The 21,568-nt window shown below is 35.8% G+C and overlaps 2 protein-coding genes across 2 annotated transcripts in view; one reads left to right on the top strand and one right to left on the bottom strand.

Moving 5' to 3' along the window:
• LOC144968994 (von Willebrand factor A domain-containing protein 8-like) overlaps positions 1-9,357 on the top strand; it is a 60,970-nt gene extending 51,613 nt beyond the window's left edge. The window contains exons 43-45 of the mRNA XM_078907931.1: positions 786-944; positions 1,535-1,872; positions 7,802-9,357. Of these exons, the coding sequence (XP_078764057.1) occupies positions 786-944; positions 1,535-1,872; positions 7,802-7,907 (603 nt within the window). The 3' untranslated portion in view covers positions 7,908-9,357. The remainder of the gene's footprint in view (positions 1-785; positions 945-1,534; positions 1,873-7,801) is intronic.
• Positions 9,358-13,651: 4,294 nt separating this feature from the next.
• The window catches only part of LOC144968988 (uncharacterized), a 30,681-nt gene continuing 22,764 nt past the window's right edge, over positions 13,652-21,568 (bottom strand). The window contains exons 18-22 of the mRNA XM_078907919.1: positions 20,281-20,399; positions 19,682-19,816; positions 18,954-19,035; positions 18,190-18,307; positions 13,652-15,828 (exon numbers count right to left, since the gene is read on the bottom strand). Coding sequence (XP_078764045.1) covers positions 15,548-15,828; positions 18,190-18,307; positions 18,954-19,035; positions 19,682-19,816; positions 20,281-20,399 — 735 coding nt within the window. The 3' untranslated portion in view covers positions 13,652-15,547. The remainder of the gene's footprint in view (positions 15,829-18,189; positions 18,308-18,953; positions 19,036-19,681; positions 19,817-20,280; positions 20,400-21,568) is intronic.

The following is a 21,568-nucleotide window of genomic DNA, read 5'->3' as shown; positions in this document are numbered from 1 at the left end:
CAAGGTCATTTTTAGATTTTTATCATTCCTTTTTATCACTGGTGCAGAATTTTCTTTATTTATTGATTCATAATTTTTAAAAAAGTTTTATTCCCCATCTTTCATATTTCAACACTTTTAAAATTTTAATTGATTCATCCCAAAACTCAAAATTTTACTCTCTAAAGTATATTTTGCAATTTGTAGGTCGACAGTGGAATGAATATAAATCATTTAGAGAGTAGAAAAAGTCTTTCTGCTGTCTTTAGACAATCAATTTCATTTAAGGCAGAACCTCAAATATTTATTATTATTATCCATAATTTAGGAATATTTTTTGAAAAGCTGATGCTAAGCAAAGTGATTGCAGTAAAAAAAAAAATACTCTTATACTCAACAAATCATCATAATCGAAGATGCTTAGTTTACAAAATATGAGAAAAACGCATTAAAATTGGTAAATTTGGTATATTTACATTATTTCCTGGATATCTTTTTCTTGATATGAAAGGTAATAAGTTCAGTCCAGTCCAGGCAAACAGTGTTGTAGTTATAGAATTGAATATATGCTTGTGTGTGGGTGGCAGTGTCATGTTTTGACTCTATCAAAAATGGATTTATAAGTGGAGAAACAATTTCTACAATAGGCTATTGAAAATATGACTATAAAAATTGTTACTTTAGTACAAAATTTCATTTTCATCATATTTATTGCATTGAGAAAATAAATAAACTATGACATGTTTACCTTTAATAAAACAGCAGCACAATCCTTGACGATAAAGATGTGATTTGTGTATCCCCAGATGGGATCCCCACAGGAGCACCCCAAAAGGCTCCGTCTAGTCATTGACGTGTCAGGAAGCATGTATCGATTTGACGGACATGACTCAAGGTTGACTCGCCAGATGGAAGCAGTACTCATGTTGATGGAAGCCCTGGAAACTTATGAAGACAAACTCAAGGTATGAAAAATAAAACCTTGAATATATCATAATATGATTTAATGATTTATATTATTTTATGATATAAATCATTAAATCATAGTATGATATATTCATGGTTTTATTTTTGTATTCTTTTTCAACTCTTTCTTTCTTATTTTCAAACTTAATAATGATAATGATACTACTACTACTACTACTACTACTACTACTACTACTACTACTACTACTACTACTACTACTACTACTACTACTACTACTACTACTATCACCAACACGACTGCTGCTGCTTCTGATTATGATGATGCTGATAATAATAATAATAATGTTAATGATTATAATAATAATAATAATATTAATAATAATAATAATAATAATAATAATAATAATAATGATAATAATAATAATAATAATAATAATAATAATAATAATAATAATAATGATAATAATAATAATAATGATAATGACAATAATATCGATAATAGAAGATTTAAACATAAAGGTGTAATTGTAACACAATTTGCTTCTAGTAAAAATTATAACATGAACGAAAATGAAGATCGAATTGAATGAGTGTGTAATATTTGTGCATGTTTTCATGTCATTCCCAGTATGACGTGTACGGCCATTCAGGTGAAACTTACAGAGAAGAATTTGTCAAGGTTGACAAACCACCCAAGAATAACAAAGAGAGGCTATTGGTTCTCAAGACAATCCTGGCCCACGCCCAGTTCTGTATAAGTGGGGACCACACTTTGGAGGCTGCCAAGTATCACATTACTGATTTGGCTAAGGAGGAGGCAGATGAACATTTTGTTGTGATCCTCAGTGATGCCAACTTTGATCGTTATGGAATTCGACCATCCCGATTTGGGGAGATTTTGACAGAGAATGAAGATGTCAATGCCTATGCAATTTTCATTGGATCTCTTGGAGATCAGGCAATCAGGTAATTTGATAAAGAGGAAAATTCTGAATTCAACACAGCTAATGGCTGTTCTGAAAATATATTTATATATATATATATATATATATATATATATATATATATATATATATTATATATATATATTCGTGAGAAATTGATGTACATGGATCATATAGAGTGCTCGACAATTAAGGAGCGCGAATTATATTTAATATCTCACCTTTAAAAAAAGAGATTATCGTCAACAAATCTGTTTGTGCAATCGCTTCTTTGAGGCAGTGAAATAAGTTGCAGATGTTTTGTGTTCACCAAATATTTTTAAAAAGCTGAGATTATATATATATATATATATATATATATATATATATATATATATATATATATATATATATATATATATATATATATATATATATATATATATATATATCCATCTGAATTAATGACCTGTACTTAAGTTGTATTCTAACATAATATCAGTCAAATTGATTCCTTTTGGTCTTTTTTTTGTGTTCATCTATTGCAAATATTTTTTAAAGAATGCAATTTAATGCAATATATCTGAATTTAAATCATTATTTTCATCTAGATCATTTGGACATCTCCAGTCTCCGTCTGTCTTTTTTATTTCTAGAAAGTGGTCCTTCAGTGACTTTTGCCTCTTGAAGCCGCAGTTTATCCAGTTTTTATAGCAGTAAACAAATAGTTATATTAAACGGAAAGTGGTGTACTTCCTTGAAACAGTATAGGTGTTAGACTATGACAAAGCTTTTTCTGCCTGCCCCAGCTACTCAGATAAAGAGGGTCATAAAAAAACCCTCAACTGAGCTAGACAGACATACCAGTCACAGGCAAATGCTGTCCCAACTGAGCTAGACAGACATACCAGTCACAGGCAAATGCTGTCCCAACTGAGCTAGACAGACATACCAGTCACAGGCAAATGCTGTCCCAACTGAACTAGACAGACATACCAGTCACAGGCAAATGCTGTCCCAACTGAGCTAGACAGACATACCAGTCACAGGCAAATGCTGTCCCAACTGAGCTAGACAGACATACCAGTCACAGGCAAATGCTGTCCCAACTGAGCTAGACAGACATACCAGTCACAGGCAAATGCTGTCCCAACTGAGCTAGACAGACATACCAGTCACATGCAAATGCTGTCCCAACTGAGCTAGACAGACATACCAGTCACAGGCAAATGCTGTCCCAACTGAGCTAGACAGACATACCAGTCACAGGCAAATGCTGTCCCAACTGAGCTAGACAGACATACCAGTCACAGGCAAATGCTGTCCAACTGAGCTAGACAGACATACCAGTCACAGGCAAATGCTGTCCCAACTGAGCTAGACAGACATACCAGTCACAGGCAAATGCTGTCCCAACTGAGCTAGACAGACATACCAGTCACAGGCAAATGCTGTCCCAACTGAGCTAGACAGACATACCAGTCACAGGCAAATGCTGTCCCAACTGAGCGAGACAGACATACCAGTCACAGGCAAATGCTGTCCCAACTGAGCTAGACAGACATACCAGTCACAGGCAAATGCTGTCCCAACTGAGCTAGACAGACATACCAGTCACAGGCAACTGCTGTCCCAACTGAGCTAGACAGACATACCAGTCACAGGCAAATGCTGTCCCAACTGAGCTAGACAGACATACCAGTCACAGGCAAATGCTGTCCCAACTGAGCGAGACAGACATACCAGTCACAGGCAAATGCTGTCCCAACTGAGCTAGACAGACATACCAGTCACAGGCAAATGCTGTCCCAACTGAGCTAGACAGACATACCAGTCACAGGCAAATGCTGTCCCAACTGAACTAGACAGACATACCAGTCACAGGCAAATGCTGTCCCAACTGAGCTAGACAGACATACCAGTCACAGGCAAATGCTGTCCCAACTGAGCTAGACAGACATACCAGTCACAGGCAAATGCTGTCCCAACTGAGCTAGACAGACATACCAGTCACAGGCAAATGCTGTCCCAACTGAGCTAGACAGACATACCAGTCACATGCAAATGCTGTCCCAACTGAGCTAGACAGACATACCAGTCACAGGCAAATGCTGTCCCAACTGAGCTAGACAGACATACCAGTCACAGGCAAATGCTGTCCCAACTGAGCTAGACAGACATACCAGTCACAGGCAAATGCTGTCCAACTGAGCTAGACAGACATACCAGTCACAGGCAAATGCTGTCCCAACTGAGCTAGACAGACATACCAGTCACAGGCAAATGCTGTCCCAACTGAGCTAGACAGACATACCAGTCACAGGCAAATGCTGTCCCAACTGAGCTAGACAGACATACCAGTCACAGGCAAATGCTGTCCCAACTGAGCGAGACAGACATACCAGTCACAGGCAAATGCTGTCCCAACTGAGCTAGACAGACATACCAGTCACAGGCAAATGCTGTCCCAACTGAGCTAGACAGACATACCAGTCACAGGCAACTGCTGTCCCAACTGAGCTAGACAGACATACCAGTCACAGGCAAATGCTGTCCCAACTGAGCTAGACAGACATACCAGTCACAGGCAAATGCTGTCCCAACTGAGCGAGACAGACATACCAGTCACAGGCCAACTGGCTGCAACTACGTCACAGGCAACAGCGCAATGGCTGACAACTACGTACAGAATACTGTCCATACTAGCAAGCTCCCACAGGCAAACTGTCCATACAGCAACATCGTCACAGCAAAGACTTCCACAGCAACAGACAACGTCACGGCAAAGCTGTCCCAACACTGACAGACATACGTCACAGCAAATGTCCAACTGCTAGACAGCTACCATACAGCAATCTGCCATGAGCAACAGCATCCACACAGAAGCTGTCCAACTACTAGACGACAACGTCACCAAGCTGTCAACTGACTACAGACATACCAGTCACAGGCAAATGCTGTCCAACTGAGCTAGACAGACATACCAGTCACAGGCAAATGCTGTCCCAACTGAGCTAGACAGACATACCAGTCACAGGCAAATGCTGTCCCAACTGAGCTAGACAGACATACCAGTCACAGGCAAATGCTGTCCCAACTGACTAGACAGACATACCAGTCACAGGCAAATGCTGTCCCAACTGAGCTAGACAGACATACCAGTCACACAAATGCTGTCCCAACTGAGCTAGACAGACATACCAGTCACAGGCAAATGCTGTCCCAACTGAGCTAGACAGACATACCAGTCACAGGCAAATGCTGTCCCAACTGAGCTAGACAGACATACCAGTCACAGGCAAATGCTGTCCCAACTGAGCTAGACAGACATACCAGTCACAGCAAATGCTGTCCCAACTGAGCTAGACAGACATACCAGTCACAGGCAAATGCTGTCCCAACTGAGCTAGACAGACATACCAGTCACAGGCAAATGTGTCCCAACTGAGCTAGACAGACATACCAGTCAAGCAAATGCTGTCCCAACTGAGCTAGACAGACATACCAGTCACAGGCAAATGCTGTCCCAACTGAGCTAGACAGACACAGTCACAGGCAAATGCTGTCCCAACTGAGCTAGACAGACATACCAGTCACAGGCAAATGCTGTCCCAACTGAGCTAGACAGACATACCAGTCACAGGCAAATGCTGTCCCAACTGAGCTAGACAGACATACCAGTCACAGGCAAATGCTGTCCCAACTGAGCTAGACAGACATACCAGTCACAGGCAAATGCTGTCCCAACTGAGCTAGACAGACATACCAGTCACAGGCAAATGCTGTCCCAACTGAGCTAGACAGACATACCAGTCACAGGCAAATGCTGTCCCAACTGAGCTAGACAGACATACCAGTCACAGGCAAATGCTGTCCCAACTGAGCTAGACAGACATACCAGTCACAGGCAAATGCTGTCCCAACTGAGCTAGACAGACATACCAGTCACAGGCAAATGCTGTCCCAACTGAGCTAGACAGACATACCAGTCACAGGCAAATGCTGTCCCAACTGAGCTAGACAGACATACCAGTCACAGGCAAATGCTGTCCCAACTGAGCTAGACAGACATACCAGTCACAGGCAAATGCTGTCCCAACTGAGCTAGACAGACATACCAGTCACAGGCAAATGCTGTCCCAACTGAGCTAGACAGACATACCAGTCACAGGCAAATGCTGTCCCAACTGAGCTAGACAGACATACCAGTCACAGGCAAATGCTGTCCCAACTGAGCTAGACAGACATACCAGTCACAGGCAAATGCTGTCCCAACTGAGCGAGACAGACATACCAGTCACAGGCAAATGCTGTCCCAACTGAGCTAGACAGACATACCAGTCACAGGCAAATGCTGTCCCAACTGAGCTAGACAGACATACCAGTCACAGGCAAATGCTGTCCCAACTGAGCTAGACAGACATACCAGTCACAGGCAAATGCTGTCCCAACTGAGCTAGACAGACATACCAGTCACAGGCAAATGCTGTCCCAACTGAGCTAGACAGACATACCAGTCACAGGCAAATGCTGTCCCAACTGAGTTATCAGGATCCCAATCATTTTCATCATCATTTTTCCACCTTCCACAACCATTTTTGTTTGTTTTGGATATAGAAATGTATGTGACTGTGACAAAATGTGACAGAGGTATAGTAAATAGTAATAGTAAATAGTAAATAATGAATTTTATAGCGCCTAAAAATCCACGTCAATTGTGCTCTGCGGCACTTTACATAATAAAAATAAAGATAAAAATGTTTAAAAACAACAAAATTAAAAATCACGACACTACATGATACATAATAAGCATGCATACAAAAAACAAAAATCAAAGCAACATCTATTTTATGAAAAATAAGCCTCGCGGAACAACTCAGTCTTCAGACATTTCCTGAACGATGATAAATTTTTACAGGACTTTGTCCGAGGACTAAGTGCGTTCCATAGGCGTGGAGCTATGAATGAAAAGGCTTTTTCACCGAAAGTGGATTTTGAGGTGGTAACTTTTAGAAGTTGGGACTGAGATGATCTTAAATTTCGAGTGGGTTCATATTTTTTAATCAGTTCCTGCAAATATTCAGGTGCCAATCCATCCAGACATCTAAAAACATAGCACAATATTTTAAATTCTATCCTATACTTCACAGGAAGCCAGTGCAATTCCTGGAGAACTGGTGTTATATGATCTCTTTTTTTCGTTAATTTTATATGTATTTTATTTATGTTGCAAAACGCTACGAGTCTGGGTGAACATGATGCTCAAAATTCATTTTAAGCTTATATTATACAATTTTGAATTTAGATAATGCCTTCATTGAGGAGAGTTAGTTTTATATATTAAAATTTAAAAAAGGTAAATTTCCTATCTTTTATCATTTTGACGTGATACTCAATTTTTCTTTTCATCAAGTTCAATCGATTATAATACCAGATTGATGTAGCGGGTTACATATATTTTTAGAAAATATGTGTCATTGTTATTGAGCCATCTCCATTTCATGTATTTAGTTAGGAATTTAGTTGGAAATGCTCCCTTCAGTTCTTAAAATTTTTTTTTTTTAAACGAGCTTTTACATAGCGCAATATCCACTAAATGTGCTCAAAGTGCTTTACAAGGGGTCCCTGGCCTACAGCAACATTTAACATTTAGGACGGGACATGACGCCTCTTAGGCGATGTTACAATTTTTTTTTCGGACAGAGACAACACTGTAAACGGCCAGGAACTCATTTTACACCTGAGTACGGTGAGAGAATGTGAGTAAAGAGTCTTTTCCAAGGACTCAACTATGCGCTGATCCGAATGCGAGTGTCATACCACTAGACCACATAGCTACACAGTTCTGCATTATTGATTGCATTGACTGCATTACAGTTCACCCTGTTAAGCAATTTTCTAGATATAATGGTGTTTCCTAATTAAGAAATGATCTCATCAATTGTCCATATATATATTTATGTATTTTTCAGACTGAATAAACAACTTCCTATGGGGCACTCCTACGTCTGCCTGGACACCAAGAATCTACCACAAATTTTACAACAGATATTCACGTTTACAATGTTGTCTTCATAAATCAGTATCATGATTCGTTGTATATTTTGTCACTTAGGGAAACTATGATGAAATGTTTCTAAACTGGTCAGCATTGCTGATCAATCATCATTCTCCTCTAGCTATGTAAATTTGAGCCGGTGACCACACAGGATATATTGTCTGCTGTTACACACCGAATGTATTTATTCTTTAAAAAAACAAATAAGTGTATATTTCATTTATTCATCCCAAGGGGAATTTTTTTAAAAGGTTTTCACAGAAAAAAATATCAAAGTAATCCAAGCTTCAACTGCAGTGCAAGGCACAAGATTAGCAATTAGGGTTGGATTTCTTGCTTTAAGGAGAATTAAAAAATATTAAATGTCGAAATTGGGTTCTGAGCTAAGGTCCTCTGGATGAAATGTAATGTCTTATTTGCTTCACGAGGGATGATTTTTCAATTCCATTTAAAAAAGTATCGCATAACGAAAGAATATGTCCTTTGGTATTTCTATAATTTGCTTTCTTGGTATGGATTTGGTGTCTTGTTATTCTCACTATTACCACATTTCCCTTACCCAATTCAATACATGAAGCTGAAAAATTATATGTATATTTTTTTATCCACACACAGAACAATATATTCTGCAGGCATTTATTTCCTCAATATCAATGATTTATTAATTTCCCAATTCACAAAATCTTTTTTAAACGTCAGGGAGTGAATGTGCAGATTACATTTTAAATGGTTTGAATGAAATAGTTTAATTGGAAATGGGTGTCGGCTGCCATCGAGTTTTATTATGATTCTTATCGCATTTGCTGTGATTCAATGTTCTGTTTTTATTGTAAAACGTTATAAAATTGGTGTATAAAGATATTTCATTTGTAAGTATTGTCTGTTTTTTAAAAAAATGGTTGTAAAAGAAAAAGAAAACAAAACAAAAAACAGAAGCAACAAGTGATGGAGCACGTAATAAAGTAGGTGGTAAAATATATTTAAGAAAATCACTATGAGTTGGATTTCTTGCTGATCAAGCTTCAAACCCTGTGCTTTCAGGACAGATGTGCTACCTATCATATCAATGACGTTACCTAATCATCTAATCAATATTACTTATGCTTATATCTATTCTTTTTAAAAAAATGGGGTTGGGGTCAAATTTGTTCCCTACAGCCTATGTTAAATTTTTTACCAACGAGCACAGAATTACTGGCAAATCTAAAAATTATAAAACTATTTTATACAGATTGATATACTACAGGCAACTTTCAAACCTTCCTTAAATTCAGGGTAATTCTATCATTCATTCATTGACTCAAATGATTATTTATAAAATCTGCTGGGGAATAATGATGAGTCCTTTGGGAATCGCCATCTGGCTGCCGTGTTACCACAGTCATTTGCGCGCACCTTGATCGTTAATGGCTTAAAAGATTAGTCTCAATCTATGTTAATTTCTACAATACAGTTGTATATTAATCAAAATGGACGAGTTCCTGTTCGTAATAGCCTTTATTTCCCTACAAATATGGCAAGTTCTCCACTCTTATTCTTCAAAGATTTATCACATGATGCTTTTACTTTTACAAACATCAAAATGTCAGGTTCGTTGATTAGAGATAAGGGAAACATTTGTATCAATGTTTGGGGAGTTCTAAATAGTATAACTGTGGTGTCTTGGACTCACAACGCAACCTAACTTAAGGTCATAGGTTTTAAGCCTGTTAAAAGATCCTACCTTGACCCTTAGGAAGGGCATTTTGCACACATTTTCCTCATTCTATCATTAAGTTAGAAGGTACCCAGGTGTAAGGCAGTATTGTTTTTATCTGAAAATTGTTCAAGCACCTAACAGGCTGCCTGTTTTGTCCTATATGAATGTTTTAATTTACAAATCAGGATTTTAAAAAAATATGAAGCGCTTATAGGATGGTGTTTACTTTGGATGAGCACTATTAGAAAAGCGCTGTCCTTTTTTTGATGGTCCACCTATGCCATTTGTTCTATAAAAGCTTAAATCATGTGACCTCTCTATGTGGCTTTGCCTCCTTATTCTAGAACAACGTAAAGTTGAATGTAGGGTTCGATTTAATTACAAAAACAGATCAAATGAACGTTTCGGGTTTCCCCTTTATCAACAAAACAGGATGAATGAAACACCACAGATGTGGTGCCTACATTCAAATTCATGTTATTATTGATTTCTTCGAGCTTCGAGCAGCAACATTTACACTTATTCTAGAACAGGACTTTTTGTTTTTTCCCAGGACATGCTACATGTCTTTTACTTGGAGGGAGATTGATATAGTCAATTGCATGTATATTTTGTGAGATATTTTTCTTGTAAACCGTCTCTCTATAAAGAATCTTAGTATAAATTAGGAAAATTTGGATGTTTTGTAACACTAATACTCCGAAACCACTGGACCCATCTTCACTAAATTCTGTATGGTATTTACAATTGATATGAATATAGTTTGCGTGTATTATGAGATTGATTAGACATCATGATGATTTTCTCAAAAAAGCTAATTTTGTTTCGTCAAATGCTGGGAAAGAATTCTATGATAAGTGAGAATTTAAAAAATAAGATATTAAATGCAGAAAATTGTGTTCAAATAAAAAGCTCTATGGGGTTCTCTTAGGAAGCTGAAAAATACATTGTCTATAAAGATAATAGCAATTGAATTCAAATTTAATTCAACACTTGAATAATAAATTTTGAGCTGATCGACTTATTTTCTAGTTCAATATACGTACAGCATTGCTTGTGATATTATATTTCTTTTTTATTTAGTTATAAAAAAATTAATTTAGCAGAGTCCTGTGGCTGTGTTAAATGTGACTTTTTAAATGTTCTTGGACTAAGCACACTGATAGAATATCTTAGAATCTACTTCTCTTTCTTGTTTGAACTGGTTCCCTTGTCCATCTATCGTTTACTTTTTATTCTTTTGATTATCACATTGTCTTCCATTTTTGAAAAATTCCCAAAATTGAATTAGACTGTTCAAAGGTTTGTAGACCCCTAAAAACAAAAAGATGTTTAGAAGCACGTTGGTCTGGAAAAACAGAAGGTCTGGGTTTGATGACTGGCTGAGGAAAGTTATTTATTAATTTATTTTTTAAAATTATTATTATTATTATTATTATTATTATTATTATTATTATTATTATATTATTATTATTATTATTATTATTATTATTATTATTATTATTATTATTATTATTATTAGTATTTTTATTGTTATTGTTATTATTATTATTATTATTATTATTATTATTATTATTATTATTATTATTATTATTATTATTATTATTATTATTATTATTGTTATTATTAGAAGTATTTTTTTTTTTTGTTTTGTTTATTTTGTGTTTTTCTTTCATTTTATCCGACTCCATGCTCCCCAATTGCTAATTCGTTTTGTTTGGCTTGCATCTTTTTAAAAACAAAAATATGATATATAAATGCACTTTGACAGGAAGTATTAAACTGGAATAAACCATTAATATTGCCTTGACTTTTACTTGGTTTCAACTCATACTTTGAGACTTTGTGGTTTTATAATACACAAGTTTGAGTTCCTCGAACACAGTTTCTTCAAATGTCCCGAATATATTCCTTATAATTTTTTGTTATCATTCCATTCCTTCCTCTAACTAATTTTTACCTGGAACACAGTTTCCTCAAACTAAATTCACCCAGCCAATATAAAATTTAATTTCATGAACAAAGATTTTTTAAAATATGCACCCGGTGATTTTGACCAATAATGATTTATTGTGACATTGGCAGTCATGTATGGTATATTTATCTACAGCAGCAACAGAACACTGCAGGTGTGTGTATAAATTAGGAATTCCATCCTCAGAAGTGCCAGGTTCTAATATTCACAAACAACAAAAATCATACATTCAACAAACACAATACATAACATTACACGAGAAGAAGTGAGCAAGGCGAAATATGTAGGAGTAACAATAACTAACAAACAAAATTGGAAAGATCATGTTACAAACATGTGCAAAAAAGCAAACTCTACCTTAGGCTTCCTCAGAAGAAACTTATACGACAGCAAGAGGGAAATAAAGTTAAAGTGCTACAAAGCCTTTGTTAGACTTACACTAGAATACAGCAGCTCTGTCTGGGACCCTCACCACAAATAAAAAATTCAAGATATCAAACAAAAACAAAACAGAGCAGTGACATTTATAAATCAAAACAGCAAAGATAAACATGGAACTGATTTAAATCTTGACGGAGAAGAAAGCGTGACAAAGTAGCAATATTTTGTAAAGGCCTAAAGTTAAATTACCCCTCGGTGATATTAAAATAAAAAGACGAAGTCATCCGAGTTTCTGGTTCCCCACTCAAGAGTGGATGCACACTGTACTCTTTCATATCATCGACATTAAGACAGTGGAATAGTCTCACATCTCCAATGAAAGAAAAATTTTGTGGTCTGTGGAATCTTCAAAATCTGAAGTTACAGACTTAAAAGGAAGAAGAAGTAGTATGATATACACACAGACTCAGTCACTCACACATTCCATCATTCTTTCACATAACTGACACCTCTCTGATTTTTCTTATCACTTCGCCATTGGTTTCAATTTCAACGCCACGCACCATGATTTGCTAATGGCTGGCTACAACAGTGAATAAATGTTGTGATGCAGCAATCCCCCCCCCCCCCCCCCTTCAATCTGAGGGCAAATTCCAAAGGAGGACTGGAATAACCCAGGCATCACTAAGTGAGCTAGGGAAAGGTGACTTGGTCAAGGCCACATAGTGTGGTGGACAGTTGAACTCTGTACCTTTTGGGTATGAAGCAAAGACCATACCGCTGGGCCTTGCTCCTCTCCCTCCCCGTCAAGTCATGGCACTATACAGTTTCTTCAAACTACAGTTTTCTTGAACTCTTTTGCATCCCCAAGTAGTTTGAAGAAAGCATGCTGGAGTATGACATTTGCCTTTTCACTGGTAGGTACCTAATTAGATTCCTTTTGTCAGTCCCTCGAAAAGGTTTTTGACGCATTCTCTCACTGGTGTAAATAAGAATACTCATCGGTTGCAAAGCAAAAAATAATTGTAATAGCGCCTTACCAATGTTATGTCTCGTTCGACATGTTCAGTATTGCTGTTAGATTGGCAACCATTATAAACTGCTTTGAGCAAATTTTGTGGATATTACTCCTCCTCCCCTTCCTCCTCATCCTTCTTCCTCTTCTTCTTCTTCTTCTTCTTCTTCTTCTTCTTCTTCTTCTTCTTCTTCTTCTTCTTCTTCTTCTTCTTCTTCTTCTTCATTTTCTTATTCTTCGTGAAAATTTTTCTTTAAAAAATTGAGCTTTTGTATAGTGCAATATCCACTAAATGTGCTCAAAGTGCTTTAAAAGGGGTCCCTAGTCAATAGCAACACTTAACATGTAGGACGAGGCATGACGCATGTTAGGCAATATTACAGCTTTTTAGGGGAGAGAGACAACGCTGTTAATGGCCAGGTACTCATTTTACCTGAGTACAGTGAGAGAACGTGAGTAAAGAGCCTTTTCCAAGGACTCGAATATGCAGTGCTCAGGACTGAACCCAGGACCTTCCAATCCGAAGGCGAATGTCATACCACTAGAGAACATAGCTGCACATACCCTGTTGTTGCTTTTTTTTCTTTTCTTTTCGTCTACTTTTGTATTTAGTACTTTAACGATGGTTCTGATTGTATTTTAGGACTCTACCCACCCCACAGGTATTTGGAAAGTAGTGTCAGGAAGCCATGTGCTCAGTATACCATCACTATTTATTGGCATAAAGGTTAGCATTAGTAATAAATTATCAATCAACAAATTATAAATATTTACATTGCAAGTGTTGTAAAATATCACAATTACAAAATACAAAAATACAAAAATACAAAAAGAATAAAATGAGTAAAATGCTGCCAAGAGATTCATATGGATGGCTTTGTATGTATGAGAGAAATTCACATTAATCAATGGATAAAATTACGGTAAATTATAATTGACAAAAGCAGGAAGAAAAAAACCAGTAGAAAAAATCTCTCTCTCTCTCTCTCTCTCTCTCTCTCTCTCTCTCTCTCTCTCTCTCTCTCTCTCTCTCCTCTCTTGCCCTCTCTCTATCTTTCTCTTGATCTCTCCTCTCTATCACTCTCATTCTCTCACTAACCAGATCAATAGATCTGATAGGTTTTGATTACATTGTTAATCAATAAATAGTTAAAGAAATATTCAAAAAGATAATTTGATTGCATATATAACATAAGCAGGATAACATGATTATTATAATAGATTCATCCCAACTGCAGATCGTACAAAGGCCAACATTTCGTTTCACACCAAAGAAATTTCATGTTGAGCGTATTAAAAAAAAAAGCAACAAAGAAACTTGAGCTCTTATATAGCGCAATATCCACTAAACAGTTTCAAAGCGCTTTACAATATTAGCACTCTTTCATCAACTGTCATCGGTTATTATAAGGACCAGGAGCTCACCCACACCTGTCAAAGTTATCCAAGTTTATCTTTAGAAGCGCATACTTTTCATGTTGAGAATTACAGTCAGGGACCTTAATTATTAATCTTATTGTAAAGGCCTGTGTGGTACCCTCCAGATTTGTTGCTGTCCTCTATAACAACTATTATCAATTATCACTGTCATCAGGATCTGTTCCACTATGTATTAAGAATGCTTTAGTCCATACATTATTGAAGAAAACACTATTTGACCAAAATCAGATCCCAAACAATCGCTAGGTTTAGAGCCTCCCTTTTCTCTCAAATTACTCGGAAGGCTCATCTTCCACTAAGTTTCTTCCTATCCAAAGGATTACGACTTAAGATAATCTTCCAATTAGTATACCAAGAGTAACAGATAGCTCTTCTAAGGAATTTTAATGACCTTAAATTGAATACAGAAGCTAAATAACAAATACTTTGCTTGTTAGATTACAGCTACAGTTGACGCCATAGGTCATGAAATTTTGTTGACATGCTCGGAAAAGTGTATGGAATTAAAGACATCACTTAAATGTGATTATATTCCCCTCTTCTTCTTCTTCTTCTCCTTCTCCTTATGTTGTCTTCCTGGTTGAATATCTAGTTAGTGGAGGAACACTGTTATCTTCCTCAGTAATGTTAGAGGCCTATACTATTTGGTCTGCAAAGGTGTGGTTCAATGCCAAAAATTCTCTCTTACTGTTGCATACTGTAGGTCTGGAATATATTAGGGCGTATTTCTATCCTTTACCCTAATTTTTTCATTTAAATTATTTCATTTAAATTTTGTAAAGTGCTAAACACTCGTTTGGATGACATGAAGCGCTGTATAAAGCCATGTATTGCTATAATTATTAACTTTTGTGTCAATAAAGTGTTGTCACTATAAAATGAAAGTTCACAATCTCATTTTCTGTTGGCTGCTAGATCTGGCATAAAGTTCTTTAAAGTTGACCTAATACTACCCAATTGGATAGCAAGCAATTGCTATTGTTAAGCTATAGAAACTGAGATGAAGTCTCGCTCCATGGGTTTCATAGAATACATAAAAAATACATTATTATCCAAATTAAACTGCAATTTTAAGGCATCTCAGTCAGTTTCAACCAATAGGGAAAACTCTGACATCGTCATTTTGAAGAACTGAGTCATGAACATTGGATCAAAAGTACTCGGTTTTGACGATAAACTGCGTAGGGTCCTTAAGATACATACCAAGGTATAGAATCAACTTATCACTATCCCATACATTTCCTGTGACATTCAAGTCAATGGCCTCAATGACTTGTGACCCTTGAGCTGCTTCCATGGAAACATTGAAAGTGTCACGTGTCCCATCCATGAGTTTGTAGAGAGGTGGGTAGAAGGCAGCATGGCTGTGGTCTTGCCAGTCCACCAGACAAAGACGTGGGTAGGAGTGGAGGGGGCCAGGGTGATCCTCCGCTATGGAAGGTAAGATAAGAGAAGGTAGGGAAAAATAATGAAAATACTCGTGAATATAAACTGGCTTTTTAAGCTATCTGCTTTGATTGAGAAGAGTGTTGGGAGGGTTAAGATTTTATTTTCCTACATTATTAGTATATGCTTCATCTGGCACTGTTTTAAGCAGGGTTCAAAGTTCAAATGCTCAAAATCATTATTTGATGATAGCAATATGACTTTAAAACATTTACATTTTATATGGAACTTAATAGGATGATATAGTCAAATAAAAAAACAGCAAAATAAACAACAAAACAAAAACAAAACCAAAAAAACAAAAGCAACCCCCTCCCAAATAAAAAACTAAAAACAAACTAAAACAAAAATGAACTTGGAAAAAAAATATATTTAAAAAAGCATGCATATCCAAAATTTTAAACTATATGAATCAATAATATTAAAAATGAATATTTAGTTCATGGGAATTTTTATCTGACAATACAACAATTTTTAGGAGTTTTTTGTTTTTACCTTGCACCCAATTTTTAACTCTGAAATATTATTCCATTGCATTAAGTATGATTTCAATACAAATGTAAAAAGGCGAGAATAATATGATGAAATGGAAATAAAAATAAAATATTTGAAATATCTATAAAGTGCCTAAATTATCTCTGTGCTCAGAGGTGATTTATCGGCAAGGTCAGCAAACAAACAACAAAAGCCCTCTTCGGATCGGAAATGATCACGCAGACCATGAACTGACATCCAAATGGTAAGAATAAGGTTGACAATCCTAAAAAGACAAAGCAAAGGAGTGTTGATGCTGAAGTGGGTGTTGTCAAAATGCCATTGGCCAAACTGTTGAGAACCTGCCAGAACCAAGTGTGATGAGGATGTACTAATATAGCTCTATGTTCTCTAAAAAGTTTGAAAGTTTTAATATTACATCCCTTTCAATTCGTCACATTGTTTAAAGAGTGGGATCTCAGTTTTATGGTCTGTCTGCAATACGGGACAGATCTTTTAAATATCCAGTCATGAAAACATCTTTAAGTATGTTGACCAAGATTTGAGCCAACTATCTTTTGATTAAAGTGCAGATTTCTTAGCCATACCAAACCGACTAGTCCGGTGTGTTTCTTGCTGAATCGAGGTATTTGTTTAAGTTAAAGGGGCGGCTTGGGTCTTTTCTAAAAAATAAAATTACCAATATTGGGCGGTTTTAATCATTCTGTATCGCCATTATAGGACATAAAACGATATTTTGGTTTAAAATATACATTATCTGTGTTGATACCTGTTTTGCGACCTGATTTGGTCTGGCATAAAAAGTATAACAATCTTGTGGCAAATTTTCTGCAAAAACCAACTGGATTAACCTCCATATTTTTCCCTCTATCAACATTGTAGCATTTTGTGTCACCATATAGAGAAATTTTACAGCTTTAGCTTATGGGATTTATATAAAAACATTACAAAGTTGCGAATCAAAATTTTATGACAAAATTGATGTCAACATGTTATAATTTGGATTATAAATAAAAATACACATATCCTATCAAAACAATCTCTCTATGGTGACATTATCTCTGTGATAACTGTGCAAATTTTCAATTTCATGGAAAAAATTCTGAGAAATAGTTGACACATTATTCCATACCCCTAGAAAGATGACATATTGAGAAAATAGCAAAATAGCATTCCGTTTTCCACACTTTTCTTACTACCTTACCCTTTTCGACCATGTTGTTTGTGCCTTTTTAGTAATTTGGAGAACTTGCTGAATCGAGGTATTTGTTTAAGTTAAAGGCGGTTTGGTCTTTAGAAATAATACATTGGGCGGTTATCTTGTTCGCATTATAGGAAAACGATATTGTTAATATCATTTCTGTGTTGATACCGTTTGCGACTGATTGGTTGCATAAATATACAATCTGTGGCATTTCTGCAAAACAAGATAACTCATTTCCTATCAACTGTAGCATTGTCACTTAGAGAATTTTACAGCTTAGCTATGGATTTAAAACATTACAAAGTTGCGATCAAAATTAGACAATTCACTGTAATTGTAAATAAATACACTACCTATCAAACAATCTCCATGTGACTATCCTGTGATACTGCAATTCATTTCATGAAAAATCGAGAATGTGACACATTTTCATACCTAAAAGATGACTATGAAAAGAAATGCATCGTTTTCACACTTTCTACTACCTTACCTTCGACCAGTGTTGCTTTATAATTGGAACTGCATTAAATATTTTCTAGTAAGAAATACTTCTAACAAAATCTCTAAACATTTGAAACATCAATATTAGACAAACCACCTTAATAAAAAGTCTTTTAAGTAAATCAACCACAACATTGTTTCCACACCACCATATCTGTTGTAGTTTTTGGGCACAAAAGTACCCGCCCAGGCAGGATATTCATCCACATTCATGACTGTCACCAGAATGTCTTTATATAGAGTGGAGGCCACGTGATCCAGCACCTGAGGTAATAGAGCAAAGCTGGGGTGAAATGACTTACAGATGATAATATTCTAAAACTACTACACTAAAAGGAGTTTGAAATAAAGCTGGTTATTTTCTGATAATCATTAAAAAATGCTTGAAATAAAAACAAAACAAAACAAAAATAGACTTGAGCATTTATAGAACACTATATCTACTAAACGTGCTCAAAGCGCTTTACAAGGGGTCCCTAGCCAGCAATACTTAACATGTAGGACGAGACATGACACTTGTTAGGCGATATTACAATTTATTCCAACAGAGACAACACTGTTAACTGCCAGGTACTAATTTTACATCCGAGCATGGTGAGAGAATGTAAGTAAAGAACCTTTTCCAAGGACTATTGTAATTTTATTATTTTGTAAAAAAAATTCTGCAAAATGTTTTGACTCAATATTGCTAATTTCAAACATTTGAACAATTTCACTTTTCAAATTGGATAAACTCTTCGTGTTGCTTATTTATTTCCTTGATTTAAATCAACTTATATTGCAATCTAGGATTGATTGAAATCTTTTTATTAAGAATAAAAATGACCATGACAGTAAAATAATTCAGCAAAAAACAAAAGGCAAAAAAAAATAAAAAAATCATCATTCCAAATCTATATATTCATATAACCTTCATAAAATTGCTGCTAGCTGTAATGTTGTCTGGCTTAGCCAAGGCAATAAGAACTGGCTTGCCACTCTCAAACAGAGGACTGTGGAAAAAAAACCCATTTAGATGGGCATATTTAGTAAAACATTTGAGAAAATTACTGACAAAGTTTGGAATGGAGTAAGATGACAAGACTCATTTAATAATTCAATTGTTAATTTTAGTGCAAAATAAGGTTTATAAAACAAGAAATAATCGTCTTGAATAGTTTGTAAGAGACAATGTCAGAAAAATTCAATACGAATAAATACGATACATGTCGTCTTCAGAGGAAGATGTTCTATTCCTGTCATTTCCAGTTTCCCTGTCTTCTTTTTCTTCCATCCCTTCAAGAACCTACGATTGGTATTATACTCAAATTTGGCAAACAGCTTACTGGATCCTAATGGAGACATTATGCCTAAATACTAAAGTTGGTATTGAACCTGAATATAAGGGGCACACCTATAAAAGAAAATGTTTAAGTCATGTTACTCCCTATTGTATCTGCATTTCACTGTATACTATTTGACTTCTATGGATTTTTCTATTAAAAAATTGAACTCAGAACTAAATGAGACAATTTGAAGAGCTATTACTTGTTCATTTCATAGGAATAGAAAACGTATAAACGTGTTTAGAAAAATATTCCATAAAATCAGTCAATGATAAAAGCCAAAGAAAAAAATAATTAAAAAACAAACGATTACTTATTTCTGGTGTGGAATATTTCTGAGGTGAGAGATGTGACAGGCAGTCTGAGGTGATCCTTGGTGAAGTTGACGATGATTTGAGTGCAGATGTCATGGTTGGACTCACAAGTCTGGCTGGGTGTAATCGAGTACCTGAGGTTGATTGTGAGACAAAGTAATCTGTGGGATCAAACTTGCTCATATCTCTTATGGCAGTATTGATAAGGCCTGGATTGCAAAGACAACCCCCCCCCCCTCCCCTCCTTTCCTAATAAAAGACTGCAAACTTTGAAATGTCTAGAAATGAATATTCTGCATTCATGAGAGACACATATCAGTGCTTTTACCTCCCCCCAAGCTTAAAAAAAATAAATTTGCATACTCATTTTTTAAGCTACACTGCCTACCTTCTTTCAGAAATTTGCCTTTTGGGTGCTATTTCTAATATCCTTTATCCAGCCATAACCTAAAAAAGCGTAATGGTTGTCGCTGGGCCAGCACCTTAGAAAAATTTATAATTTTGAAAAGTACGGTACTCAGAGAAAAAAATGAAAAATCTCAATGAGTGATACACTTTACCAACATAAAATTGAAAATACTAAAATCACATAACTTACTGATGGGCCCGATGGAAAAGGTGAAGACTTGAGCTAGTTTCCTCCTCCAACAGACTATGTAAGGACTTTCCTAAGGACATCAGTTTCATAATAATGCCATCTTTTCTTTCAAAATCTATCTGTGATAAAATAATAATAAAAGACAGAAGAAATCGATAACTTCTGGACCACAAAGCAGATGGATGACAATAAAAGCACAGACTACTAAAAATTTCTAATAATTTTTTTAATGCCCCCAACTGCACCAAAACTGAGCACAAGACAGTTTGAAATATTGCAATTTCCATGACATTGAGGACACTGTTTTTTCAAGTTTGTTTTCATCATGGCGAGACAAAGGCAATTAACTATTGTTTAGAGAGCTTGTGAAGTTAACGCATATTATAGAATAAAGTCTTTCACATCGAGACGAAGACAATCTAGAACAAACTTCAACATTGAGCTCAAGAACTATCAAAGCAAAGCATATTGAAATGGGTTTGTGCATTAAAACAGTTTGGATCTGTAGTTAAATCAGAATAACCATTCAAAATCCTGACCAAACAACAGTGATGCTTAAAAACACACATGCAACTAAACTAACTACCAAATCGTTCTTCTGAACAACCTGAAAAATATCGATGTGGGCATGAAATTAATATGAGTCGAGAATTTTTGAAACAAATTATGAAACATTATGAGCTCATTATTACATAGACAGATATCAATATATAATCAAATATAAAAGCAATTGAAGCTGTCCAGCGCTGCAGTGCAAGATTTGTCTTCAATGACAGACATCATCACACAGCTTGGATGGACTCCCGTACAAGATAGATGGAAAGAACATCGACAAAATTACAAACAAAATGACGGCAATTTCACCAGAACAACTAGACATACAGAAAAATTCACACATTCAAAGAAAAACCCACTCAAAAACACTACAACACCAATCGACAAACTCAAACATCTTCAAATATTCATTTGCAACCCGCACTATCAAAGACTGGAACACTCTTCCCGAATCATGTGTGAACACAACAGATTTTGAAACCTTCAAGTGAAGACAAACCAAAAAAGATCTCCCAACAAACAGACCCCCAACCCACAAAAACAATAGCTTAAAGAAAAGAAAAAGCCATTTAATTTGATAACAAGAGTAGCTCACTTGGTTGAGCAAACGCCTCATAATCAAAGATATCATTACCATCCATGGTGGAGTCAGTTTTTCTGACCACTATGTCAACCCTGCTCTAATCGAGTAATTGGGCCTATTCGATTTGTCAAATATATTATTGTGTCTGGC

Source organism: Berghia stephanieae, chromosome 1 (genome assembly GCF_034508935.2).
Source record: "Berghia stephanieae isolate SIO BIC M18660-M18661 chromosome 1, UCSD_Bste_1.3, whole genome shotgun sequence".
NCBI lineage: Eukaryota > Metazoa > Mollusca > Gastropoda > Nudibranchia > Aeolidiidae > Berghia > Berghia stephanieae.
This window is presented reverse-complemented; position numbering and strand designations above follow the sequence as displayed.